The sequence below is a fragment of the Lontra canadensis genome, unplaced genomic scaffold (assembly GCF_010015895.1).
Source record: "Lontra canadensis isolate GAN:19392208 unplaced genomic scaffold, GSC_riverotter_1.0 scaffold181, whole genome shotgun sequence".
NCBI classification, from domain to species: Eukaryota; Metazoa; Chordata; class Mammalia; order Carnivora; family Mustelidae; genus Lontra; species Lontra canadensis.
Genome location: NW_022631175.1, coordinates 490,422 through 503,977, shown reverse-complemented (window position 1 = coordinate 503,977; position 13,556 = coordinate 490,422). Strand labels below are relative to the sequence as shown.

The 13,556-nt window shown below is 41.5% G+C and overlaps 1 protein-coding gene across 5 annotated transcripts in view; it reads right to left on the bottom strand.

Moving 5' to 3' along the window:
• The window catches only part of MAPK9 (mitogen-activated protein kinase 9), a 48,764-nt gene that overhangs the window by 21,536 nt on the left and 13,672 nt on the right, over nucleotides 1–13,556 (bottom strand). For 4 of the 5 annotated variants that reach the window (XM_032846841.1, XM_032846837.1, XM_032846840.1 and 1 more), the window contains exons 2-3: nucleotides 12,818–12,988; nucleotides 2,003–2,132 (exon numbers count right to left, since the gene is read on the bottom strand). In XM_032846841.1, coding sequence (XP_032702732.1) covers nucleotides 2,003–2,132; nucleotides 12,818–12,939 — 252 coding nt within the window. In that variant the 5' untranslated portion in view covers nucleotides 12,940–12,988. Of the gene's footprint in view, nucleotides 1–2,002; nucleotides 2,133–12,133; nucleotides 12,369–12,817; nucleotides 12,989–13,556 lie in introns of those variants that run through there. The other variant, XM_032846839.1, reaches the window with a different exon arrangement.

Genomic DNA, 13,556 nt, shown 5'->3' with positions numbered 1-13,556 from the left:
GTGGGAAGGCCTCTAGGAATCCCACAGCTTAAGTATCAAACACACATCCTCAATCATTTCAAATGACCAAGGGAAAGACGAATGACTGAGAATATATAGGATTAGGGTAGCCGGCTAACCAAGGGCAAAATAAAACCAGATCCATACTGAAACTTCACATCAACTCCACATGGAACGAAGATTTAAATGTAAACCATGAAACCACAGAACACTAAAATGTGGATAAACATTTATGTAATCCTGGCATAGAAAAGCCTTTTCTAAACACGACAGGAAACCTAGAACATGTGTCATCTTAAACCCAAACCAAGGTCAACAAACCAAAAAAAAAAAAACAAAAGACAAAAACCACCAAAAAACTAATATAGCAAAAGCAACCTAAATGAGGTCAAATGGAAAAGAAGTGAGGGTTGATAGCTTTAATTATACAAAGATCCTCTACAAATGCATAAGAGACCAACAGCCCAAGAGAAAAATGGTCAGAGGCCACAGGAAACAGATTCTTCTTCTTCTTCTTCTTTTTTTTTGGAAACAGATTCTTTAAAAATAAATGGCTAATAGAGAAAGTATGGAAAGAATTGAACTTCAGAAGTAAGAATAAGATATCACTTGTCATCTCTCAGACGGGCAAAGTACAACAACAAAAAAATCAACAATATGTACATAGTGCTGGGGGATTCTGAAATAAAACACGTTCTTAGATAATCTTTTTTTCCCCCCCTCGACAGTCTCAATGAAAGTGTAAAATTGACAGTCTTCCTTGAGGTCAATTTGTCAGCACATACTAAAATCAGAAGTGTGCAGTACACACTTTGACTAAGAAGTTCACCTGGATAGGTGGGCAAAGATGCAGGTACAGGGAGGTTTGTTCCAGCACTGGTTATAATAGCAAAAACTGGAAGCAATCCAAATATCCAGTAACAGGTGACCGGTTAAATAAATTATTGTGCATGTGTACTACATAATGTATCTGAAGCCCAAGAATATTACGTGAGGGAAAAGGCAGGATGCACCATAACACAACTGATCATGTTCATGTAATATGTAGGTGCACGTGTAAGAATGCTCACCAAAATGTTAATGATAATGATCTGAGGGATTTGATGACTTTTGCTTTCTTGTTTATACTGTATGAATTAAAAAAAAAAAATAACCATACTTGTGCATAACCTGAAAAAAATTTTAAATGTATAAATAAGTAAAACAAAGCACACGTTGGAGAAATTAAAAACAAACTCAAACCACAGACTCAAAAGAATAAACTTGTCTTCGTTTTGTATGTAATGTCCGTACGCCAGAAAGATCCAGCATCAATGCTAAAGCGAAGGGAGGCATGTAGCATTGAGTGTAGTCTTTAATACTCCTCCTCTGCCACAAAATAAGGGGTCACAAGGGCTGATCTCCAAAGCCCCTTCCAGACATAACACTTTACAATTTTTTTTATAACACGGCAAAGTTACCAAATCATCCTCACGATAATGCTCAGAGACGAGGTCTGGACATACAATGGGCCTGTGTACCTCATTTTCTGGAGAAACACAATTTCTCCTTGAAATTCACAGTGCTTTGATTTTGGTGGAAATGTCAAAGCTCAGACACCTTGAGTATCACACCATCTACTCACATTTATTTAGAACTGAAATGTCCGTCATACGAGGTAAAAAGCTACCTTATGGAACAATGTTTTTCTAAAAAAAATTAGCTAGTTGTTTCTCAGTTTCTTAGGTCAATACTGCTGCCATTTTATAGAAACAGAAACAGTGAAAATCAAATGATTACAGGTTAACTGATCTTGCTGTCAGACCTAGACAGGACCATGATGCTTCTTGCTGACTTTAATTTCCCCAACGCTGATTAAGAATTTTGTCAAGAAAATAGAACCCCTTAAATAGTTCCTGTTATGACTATTTTACCCAAGGTCTGAACTCAATGTATTTCCAAAGACCCTCCAAGATGACCATATCATGGACAACATTATACAGAGGAAATGTAGACAACTTACATTTTTATGATTGACACATTTTAAGAGGACGAGTTCACGGTAAGCTCTCTTTGCATGAGTTTGATTCTGAAAAGGACGGCTTAGTTTCTTGACTGCAACATTTATCCCAAGAACTGTATCAAAAGCAGCACTATAATCAGGAAATATAATAAGGGACCCATTAGGATGATTCTGGAAAAGACTACAATGCACAACGCCCATTCAATGCATTCCCCTTAAAAATAAGTAACAAATAAGGAAATGTCTTTCTGCTTGCTTCCACTCAAGGTACTTCTACACATAAAGAACAAGGCAAGTTGGCTATGAGTGTGGGATGGACTGACTCCTTTGCAGAGGCACGAACTTGGCAGCTGCAGTTAGGACACACACCTGGACTTCTCCTTATATGAGTTGAGATTATTATATTCAGAACCAAGTAATTTAATACAAAGTGTGTAAGACCAGCCAAGAAGTGAACTCTTCAGTTTGAATATGCCAATAAGTTGGAAAAAAAAAAGTCACTGGTTATCACAGAATACAATATAGGTATAATCTGGCATATGGCAGTGGAGGAAATGGTTGAGCTCATGAGAAGGATGTAACAAATACAAGCTCTGATTGTGTTTTTCCCAGACAAAAGAATCAGAAAAAAGGAAACAGAAGCCAAGATCTCAGCTCACGGTAAATCCCCAAGATACAAAAGCCCTGATGTAAGCAATGGCTATATAAAATTTGACTAGAAATAACTCCTTGTGCTATTATAGTAAAAATAAAATCTTGCAGAGGCTGCATTTCTGGCATCTCAAGTTCCCAGCCGAAAGTCATGGTTCCTTTTTACCTCCAGAAAATAGGAAAAATTGAGTAGGCTGTTTGGGCACTTGATATAAACTATACTAATGACGCTGCTGGTGCTATTCTTGCCCTTTGGCTCCTCACCAGAGGTTAAGAGCTGCTAAGGACCATGTGAGAATCCAAGCACCATCTAAAATATTGTTTCTATGTATTTATTCTATGCAGTTTGTAACCCTGTTTTCCACGTATTCACCCCTATTCATGTTTGTTTGTTTGTTTTGCCAACGACCCTCACTTAATTCCATCTGTTTTAAATTTTTAAATTGAAGGCTAGAAATTCCATGTTACTTTGTAATTATTTCTCTCAATTCAGGTCACATTAAGTGTACATGTGTACACATAGGTCAATCCACATGCCCATATACAAATGTAACATTCACATGAATTATAAAATGTTACAGATAAATCTATTTGTATAACAAATGTACACACTTGTATTTGTATCTACTATATTTCAGTCTTAATTTGAAAACAGACATGCCGTTTTTGATCTGAAAAGTTTTTGCCCAAAATGAGCCAAATGGACTTAAATTCTGAGCCTCTGAGCAGACACACACTTCCATTCCTAGTTCCAACGCTTGGAGCGACCACCTTCCATTATTTCTGGTTTTAATTCTTGTGGTCCCTTCTCAACCCCAAAGAATATACTTTTTTTTTTTTTTAAAGATTTTATTTATTTACTTATTTGTCAGAGAGAGAGAAAGTGCACAGGCAGGCAGAGGGACAGCAGAGGCAGAGGGAGAAGCAGGCTCCCTGCTGAGCAAGGAGCCCGATGCAGGACTTGATCCCAGGATGCTGGGATCATGACCTGAGCTGAAGGCAGCTGCTTAACCAACTGAGCCACCCAGGTGTCCCATCCAAAGAATATACTTTTATCAGCATTTCCTCATTTATCGACTTCAGAAGTTGTCTAACTACTCCCCTAAAACTGAAGATTTAGTCCCTTTACTTGACAGCCCCACACCTCCCAGTTTTTTGCTCTCATGTTATTCTAAACTTTCCCTTTGGTCAGCTTAGTTACTTAAACAACGTGCCTAAACTTCTTGTTCCATCATCTTTGGAGGAAGGGACCCTCCAGACTCCAAGTGTGTAAGACAAGACCACCACATTCCATCTCTCTGGCCTCCAGTGCTCTACTCTCTTTCTTTTCCTCCAAACTCTGTCTCAAATGACATATCTATTTGGTCTCTACAGCTAAGTCTTCTGTGTGTCCTCTTTCAGACGTGTCTAAACATTGAGAACCAAGACATAGAGAGCGTGCACATGTGCACATGTCAGTGTTCCTAACTGCAGGGGCAGGATGACATTTCATTTTCTAAGGAACATATGACCCTTGTCACCGCTCACAAGAAAATGAGATTGTTTGTGGTGTCGAAGTCAAATGGATTTTCTTTTCTTACAATCCATCAATTGCTCAAACATCATGTCTTTTGAAAGCTGTTTGACCTTAGACCATGACTTTTTCTCGGTTTTTCCACCACAAATTTCTCTTAAGAAGAAAAATATCCCTTTCTGCAGCCTTTCCCATTATTGTTTGGAGTCTATTCCATTCTTTTTGACAGCATTTTTTTCTTGGAGTTCTTTTCAAGGCTGGCGGCATAGCTACCACCCTGGGGTTTCTTTTCACTGGCCTCCATGTTTCTGGTTGTACATGTTCTTGAATTCTCACTCTTGGTGGAGTACATTCTCAAGAAATTTCCTCAGAAAAAAATGTGTGGAAGATAAATGACCTTATTCTGCCCTTGGCCTTGATTGTTGGTCTTCTGACTTCAAACTCAATTTTCTCTCTGAACTCCATGGATTTCCAACATTGAGTATTGGTGAGAAGGCGATGCCTGTCTGATACTCATTCCTTGACTTCCCTTCCTATTCCTCAGCTCCACGATTGATCACAAAGAGCCATGTTTTGTCAGCATTCCCCCCACCCCCCAACATCTACTACTAATCACTATCCCTCCTGTCCCCCAAAGACGATAACTACTTTTGACTCTTAGGATAATCACTTCCTTGCTGTTACCAGAGGAACAAGAATTTTCAAGCTCCCTCCCCATAGCCCCCATGGCTTCTTCTTCTTCTTCTTCTTTTTTTAAAGATTATTCATTTATTTATTTGACAGACAGAGATCACAAGTAGGCAGAGAGGCAGGCAGAGAGAGAAGGGGAAGCAGGCTCCCCACTGAGCAGATAGCCCGAAGTGGGGCTTGATCCCAGGACCCCGGGATCATGACCTGAGCTGAAGGCAGAGGCTTTAATCCACTAAGCCACCCAAGCGCCCCAACCCATGGTTTCTTTTTGCCTGGTTTTTAAAATCAGCTGTGTCTGACTTCTGCTCAGTGTTACACTGGTGAGACTCTTCTGCTGTTGCGTGTAGCTATAATTCATTCTGGGTCACTGCTATATTATTCCTTTGCATGACTATGTGACAGAACGTTGACAGGTACTTTGGTTGTTCTCAGTTTGGAAGTGATTACAAAAAAACAGTCATAAACGTTCTCGCATGGGGAGAGATATTCTCAGCATCCCCTCTGCACACATTTCTGATGAGTAGATAGCTAAGAGTAGGGATGCACATACTTAGCAGATAATGTCAAACCACTGTCAAAGTAGTTTATTCTACCAATTTCTAGGCATTTGATTTTTATGTATCTTAGACCCGGTGTCCTACAACAAGGCTTAGCATCCTCACTAACAAACAGGAGCTGAGGGGTAATATAATCACAAATCCCTTCAGAAGCAGAGTTTGCTCTGGCTGGGGGGAAGAGGGGAAAGTCTGAGAGATTTTTACCCTGAGAAGGATCAGACGTACCACTGCTGCCTTCAGGATGGAAGGGGACATGTGAGAAGGCCTGTGGGAGCCTCAAGGAGAACAGTGGCCCTTGGCTGACAGAGAGCAAGGGATAGGGACCACAGACCTATGGCTGCAGGGGACTGGGTCCTGCAGCTGCTTGGAAGCACATTCTTTCCCAGAGCCTCCAGATAAGAGCACCGTCTGGCCAACATCTTGATTTCACCTTGATGAGATGCTGGGCAAGAACCCAGGCAAGCCTGTGCAGACTTTTGACCTACAGAACCATGAAACTATGAATGGGTGCTTGTTTGTTTTTAACACACCAAGTCTGGGGTAATTTGTTATGCAGCAATAGAAAACTAATACACCCTCTCTCCTGTACTATTTCTACACTTCTGTCTCTTCAGGCCTCTTCCTGAATTTTTTTCCTGACCCATCTTACAAATTGCTAAATCTCTCTTCAGTTATATCTAATATGCCATCAAACCCATCCATTAACTTCACAATTTAATTTCTGTATCTTACAGTTCTAGAGTTTCTACTTAGTTCTTTTTTCTTTCTAAGTTCTCATTTTTCATCTTCCCTTTAACCATCCTGAACTTAGCATCATAGCTATTTAGAAGTCTGGATCCAAGAATGCCCATTTCCCCTGTGGATCTGTTTCTTTTGTCTGTTTGTGCTGGGCTATGTGCATGTTGTCTAATCTCCTGTTGGACTAGTTATTAGTGATTACGTGTGGGACCTGGCACTTGCAAGACTCCTTGTTGTCTGGAAATAATCTGATACCCAGTATGATGCGGCCTTCCTCCAGGGAGAATTTAAATGCACTTCTGCTAGGTACCTGGTGTGTGTGGGAGGCATTAGCAATCTGGGTTCAATTCAGTTCAAGTTCAGTAAATTGAGATGAACTGAAGCTGAGTGGCAGTGCCTGCAAGGGTCTGTTTCTTTCTGGTTCAGTCTCCCTCTTGGAGGTAATCCTTTACTGGACTGAGCTCAAGGTGAAGCAAGTTCACCAGGCCCCCCACAGGGCCCAGGGCTCCAATCCCTGTTTGCCAGTCCCCCAAGGCAATCCAAAGTATGATTCAATCTCTCAGCTGCCCACTCTAGAACTGTCAGATGTCCTCAGGGGAAAGAGCTCCAAATCCTGGGCTCCCCTCACTAGGCTTCTGTCCTTCCCCAGATCCTGGCCTATGTAAGCCTTCACTCACCTACGTGCGCTCTAGGTGCAAATTCTGAGCATGGGGGTGAGGGCGGGAATGCTGAGAGCCAACTGGCTCAATTGTTTCCTAATTAACACACCTATTTCTAGCCACTTGTGTCATCTTCATTTTCCGTATTTGTCCTCTCTATCCCACAGCCTCTTTGGGGTTTTACTATAGACAGGTTCTCTTCCTTGCTGCAGATGTCTCATCTACTTAGTCTCACTTCCTCTGCTCCGTTTACCTGCATCAAGTTTCCAATTACTTTTTACCTTAGGGAGGAACCTTGTTAAAAGCTCTCCTGCACGGACTACTGCCTCCTGTTCTCGGTTAGGTATCTGATCCAGAAGCTCTAAGCCACTTGTTTTAGAGATGAAACGATCAAGAACCACAAAGACATATAGATTTGCCCAAGGCCACAGAAAACTGCAATGTGCATCACGGCCAGCCTTGGAACTCAGTCCCCCTGAGTCACGGCCTTCCTGAGTTTTATGCTACAGACCTCCTTCACTGCAGAAATGCTGTTACACACATTCTAAGCTTACTTACACCACTAGAAAGAAAACAAAACGGTGTAAGAGCAGGCCAGCATTTGGGGGTGCCCGGAACTATAGAGAGGAAAAGAAGTAAGAGCTAAACTAAGCACTTCAAGCTCAGGTTGTTAACGGTCACTTCTAGGGGCCGCAGGTCCAATACTATCCATAAAACAAACAATCCTTTGGTTGAACAACTTAAGAGTTTAGAAGGAGAAAGAAAAAACTGAAGAGATATGAAAGAAATGTATATACATTTCCCACGACAGCTTCAAAATCTTGTAATGACTTCATTTTACAAAATAACTTAGTTAATACTTATGAATAATCCAGAGATAAATATTTCAAAATTTACTTCCTAATTTATTTTACTAATATTTTTAATGAACAATAAACAGAGAAACAAATCAGAGACAAATGCAAAAACAATGAAAAATTAAAGAGTCAGAATATTTTACTTGGGTCCCAGCTCTTCCATTTAATCCTGCATCAGTACTGGCACCTTTCTTGCCCACACCCCAGGCCCTAGGTCCCTTTATAAAGCTCTAGTTTAAACAGACAACGAACAAGTTTTATAAGCCATGCACTACTGCTACTATGATATTTTATTTCTCAAAATGTAAAAACATGCAGGCCCTCTATGTTAGTTTTCTATTGCTATTTTAAGAAATTACCACAAATTTAGTAGTCTAAGACCCAGATTTACTATTTTACAGTTCTGGAGAGAGAGAGAGCATGTTTGTGTGTGCGTGTGTGCATACGCATGGGCACATCAATTAAGCACTTGGTTCAATCAGAGGGGAGGCTCTATTCTGTTTTTTTAAATAAGGTTTTATTTATTTATTTTAGAGAGAGTGAGTGAGAGAGAGCACAAGTGATGGGAGAGGCAGAAGGAGAGAGAGAAGCAGGCTCCCCACTGAGTAGGGAGCCTGACTTGACTCGATCCCGGGACTCCAGAATCATGACTGGAGCCAAAGGCAGATGCTTAACCGATAGCCACCCAGGCACCCGGGAGGCTCCATTCTAAATGTGAACTATGGTTACCTGGGGATGTTTCATAGATGAGATCAGTCTTGAAAGACCAGGGATAGCCTCTTGAAAGACTGGTGTGCCTCTGAGGACAATCCAACTGGGACATGCAGTAGGGACAAAAGCGATGGCCATAGGAACGAACCTGTTGTGTTTGCAGGGAAAGGAGCACTGGAGAGAACTGGATACTCAGAAGTTAGGGCTTGATGGTGGAAGTACTCAGGCCCTTCTGTCACTGACAGGAAGACAGGGGTCTGACGGGCACCATTAGTAGTTTCTTGCTCTATTCCAACAACTGAATGGGGTAAGACCCTCTCCTTGCACATGTACAGGACAGTTTTCTTCTGAGGTCCTTAAAGCAAAATGCCAATATCCAAGATGCTGTGCAAAACTGAGCCAGGAAAAGGTCCTCAGAAGACATCGGGGAAGTCTCATGGAGAAAGTGCTCTCCTCTCCATCTCCGGTCACCACTGCCGCAGCTCAGCGGGACCACAAAGCCTCAAGCCGGGCAAGAAGGTGAGGAGCACCTGGCTGACAGCAAGTCGTACCAGCTCCGGGACAGAGGAGTGAGGAAGTAATCATAGAAACGAGGTCTCCAGGCATGCAGCCCCAACTCCTGGGATGGCACTTCTTCTAAGGCCGAAAGATGACACAGCCCAGAAGTCTAAGCATGATCTTTATAACTGCACAAACATTTTCAAAAGAAAACATCAATACTCTGAGTCAAGTTAACTAACCCCCTTTTCCATGCATCCAGCAAAGTTAACCCAGCTAACAGGCTTTCATTTGGTAATGATGAATTGGCTGGGTTACAAAGGTAAGTGAATAGTGACATCCAAGATGGTGAAATAAACTGTTGGCTGTGCATGGACTCATTAAGTTTTAATTAATTAATTAAGCTTAATCAATTCTAAGTAATGACTTCTTCCTTGAGTAGAAAAGAACAGAAACCCAGTCTTTAATCTTTCCTTAGAATCAAGGAGATGAGATTTAGAATGGTGCTAAAATTTTAGCCATGACAGGGACACCTGGGTGGCTCAGTTGGTTAAACGTCTGCCTTCAGCTCAGGTCACGATCCCAAGGTCCTCAGATTGAGCCCAGCATCGGGCTCTCTGCTTAGCAGGGAGCCTGCTTCTCCCTCTCCCTCTGCTGCTCCCCTTGCTTCTGGTCTCCCTAATAAATAAAATCTTAAAAAAAAAATTTTAGGCATAACATACAACTTTCTTCCCACCTTTCTGCATGTGAGAGAAAAGCTGTTCTAACAAATAGCAATAAAATTGTCATAAAATCATGTAAAGGAAAAATACTAAGAGTTAAGTGACATTACTGTTAAGATTCTGTGAATATGTAAATTAAGCTACTATAGGAAGTGAAAACATATTTTGTAATAATATAGCACAAAAATGTCATTATATATGACACTATGGTATCAGGAGTTAAATAGCCATTATGAATGACAAAGAGCCTTGGTTTAAGGCGCTGTCCAGTTTGCTCTTCTAAAACACATTTTTGAGGTGAGACTCACATACACATAAAATTAACCATCTGAAAGGGAACAATTCAGTGGCATTTGGTTCATCCACAATGTTGTGCAGTCACCACCTCTGTATCTAGATCATTCCGAAAGACTTTCCTCACCACAAACAAAGCAGTGTTCCCCCATCCCCTTGCCTCTGCCTCGATGGATTTATCTACTTGGGGTATTTCCCCTGAGCTTCTGGCTCCTTCCATGCAGCATGTTTTTGGGGAACAACCACATTGTCCACGTGCCAGTGCTCCGTTCCTTTCTGTGAGGAACACCCTGTGGACGCACACATACAACTTGGCATTTCTTCATCCACAGATGGACATGTGGGCTGTTTGCACCTTTCGGCTGCTGCGACCAACATCTGTGTACAGCTCTCTGTTTGAACACCTGTCTTTAATTCTAGGAGTACTTCCTGGGTCTTTCGGTAGTTATATGTGGAGGAACCATCAAACCGTTTTCCCCAAGTGGCACGCCACCTTACATTCTCACCAGCAATGTGTGAGGGTCTAATTCCTTCGCATCCTTGACGACATCAGTTACCTCCCGTTATGCTAACCGTGGGTATCCCAGTGGGTGTGAAGCAGGATCTCACTGCAGTTCTGACTTTCATTTCCCTAATGCCGAATGATAAGCAACTTTCCATGTTCTTATCACCTCTTTACATATCTTCTTTGAGGAAACATCTGTTCAAGTCCTTTGTTTTTTTTTGTTTTGTTTTAAATTGTTTTTTTTTTAACAGTTATAAGAGTTCTTTATACATTCTAGACACTAGGTTCTTACCTGATATATGATTTGAAAACACCTCCCCATTTTGCAGGTTTTTTTCACTCTCTTGACAGTGTCTTTTGATGCACCAAAGTTTTTAATTTTGATGGAGTCCAATTTTTGATTTTGTTGCCCATGCTTTTGGTGTCATTTCTAAGAATCCACAGTCATGAAGCTTCCCCCCCCTGTTTTCTTCCAAGAGTTTAATGCTTACAGCAGTTATATTTATGTCAACGATCTAGTCTAAGGTAACTTCTTAAATTATGTGAAAGTAAGGGTCTAACTTCACACTTCTGCAGGGGATATCCAGCTGTCCCAGCACTGTTTGTTGAAGAGACTGTTCTTTCCCCATTGAATAACCTTGGCATGCTTTTCCAAAAACAAACTGTTTTGTTTGTTCTACCATCCACCAACATAATGTATGGGTATTTCTGGACTTTGAGTTTTTAAATTTTTTAATTCAGAATTTTCCATCCTATAAGTCTGCCACTACTTTTCCCTGAGGAAGTCTAGCTTATAATGGCATATTAGGAACTTTTGTTTCAAAACTAAAATTTTTTTAATGAAAAATACACTTCCATAACGAATAATTTCATTATTACACATCTTTAAAAAATAAAGATGAAAAGGAGCATATGCAACCTGGAAGTCACAACCTCTGCAAACAGTATTTTATCAAGTAGCATGTGATTTTACTGTTATTTACCATGCTGTAATGAAGTCATTAATTTTAACTGCCAACAGTTTATAAAACCTTCCGTTTTACAGTGACTTATGAACATCCAGTCAGCCTCTCCCTTCGGTTACTACATTAAACATCCTTGGTAACAGTCTTGCCAAATTACCTGTATCAAATGACCCCCCAATTCCAAATGAGAAGAATGTTTTATTGTCTGGAACTTTTTAGACGTATTGAAGTGTCCTCATTCGGGCCATCCAAACTTCTCTTGGTACCCTGGATTTAAGCACCGATATAGCGTGCCATCACTTGGAAACTGAGATCACTATTATTTTAGACACATGCCTGGCATTCCTTCCACGCAGCCCCTTCTCCTGCATTAGTCCTTCTGCAAAGCTCTACACTGCCATCTCCTCTTAGCTCCTGGGGCCTCCAACTACCTAGGCTAAAGGAAATACTTGACTTCCCTGACAGCAGGTCTCCAAACCTGGGGATCACTTCAAACCACCAGTACAGAGCCTCTATCACAAACATCAGCTCCCCTACCCAGAATGTCTGGAAGAGTTCTCTCTTACTTTGAATCCCCTCTGCCTACAAGGGCTAAACACGGGCTATCTAGCTTTATCACAGTTTCCTTCAGAGGCAGAGACCATCTTGTTTTTACTGACCCAAAAAAGAAAAAAGAAAGAAAGAAAGAAAGTCTTGCCCGGGGAGACTACAGGAGAAAAACTTTGGGAAGTGCTGATAACTGTAGTCTAGAAAACACGTGAAAGAGTTTACCTTGAGCTGGCCGGTGATGGCGCGGCAGCTGACTGTCTTACCATGCAAGACACTAAGGCTCAGGGTCAGACCAATGGTTCTGACGGGCTGGACACATGGCTGAAGTGAGACACCAAGGAAGAGACGGCCAGCCCAACCCCTCACACAGCAGCCCTTCCTGGTTAATCCATGGGGTGATAATGACACTGCTTGGCCTCGTCTTGCCATGAAGGACAAGGCACTGCAGTGACGGCGCCTAGAAATGAATAGGAGTGATTTGGGGGTAAAAGGGGAAGGGGGAAAGGTGGCCAGGATGAAGAAATGAATAAAACTCCAAATTTCTGTTACAACTCACTGTCATACCTATTACTCTAGTATCTAATGACAGGAGGGGAAATGGAAAAGGGAAAAAAACAAAAACAAAGAAAAGAAAAAAGACACAAAGCAAAAAAAAAAAAAAAAGAAGGGAAGAAAAACTGCTACCTATTTACATTTATGCAGCATTCTAAGAATTTAGGTTTGTATCCTACAATAGGACTACATATAACTAGAGCAAGAGGTTGACTCAATTTAGTTCAAAAACCTATTGCAAAGAAAAGAGTAGTTTTTTGTTTTTTTTTAATCAACCGTGTTTCTAAGTTCTGACAATTTAGTTCTTAGTACGATAAAAACTGGGTCCACGCTATTGAAACAAACCCTACTTACCAAACAATTCCTTGGGCTCCGGAGCCGATTGGCTTCAACTGCTGGTAACGTTTGAGGACCGTGAATGTTGAGTCTGCCACTTGCACACTGTAAAACTGACTGTCACATTTACTGTCACTCATGATGTAGTATCATAGAATATTCCAAAGAGTTGGTACGGTTGTTGGGTTCCTTGAAAGAAAAACAGAATGAACATGCATTCTGAGATTACACATGCACAACTCACGCATGCAAAATTTTCAAAAGATTTTATTTACTTATTTGACAGAGAGAAAGAGATCAGAAAGTAGGCAGAGAGGCAGACAGAGAGAGAGAAGGAAGCAGGTTCCCTGCTGTGCAGAGAGTCTGATGTGGGGCTTGATCCCAGGACCCTGGGATAACGACCTGAGCCAAGGGCAGGGGCTTAACCCACTGAGCCACCCAGATGCCCCAAGAGTGTCGCAAATTTACTGGCCTCTGAGACAAGGGGGCTGTAAGCGGATAAACTCGGTTGCACCAAGAACTTCAACAACATGCAAACAAAACAAAACAAAAAACCCCAAACCGCCACCCCCAAAACCAAAAATGCAACAATACTGCCGAGGTACTGAGCCCACCATGGAAGGACGGAACGCTGAGGCCCGGCACGACCACGTTTTAAGGGAGTGGTCTAGGAAATAATAGCCTTTCTTGTATCTGTACAGTAAGCCAGCCAGGACAAGATTATGTCGCCGTTTGACTCTCCTCAGCTTGCCTCCTG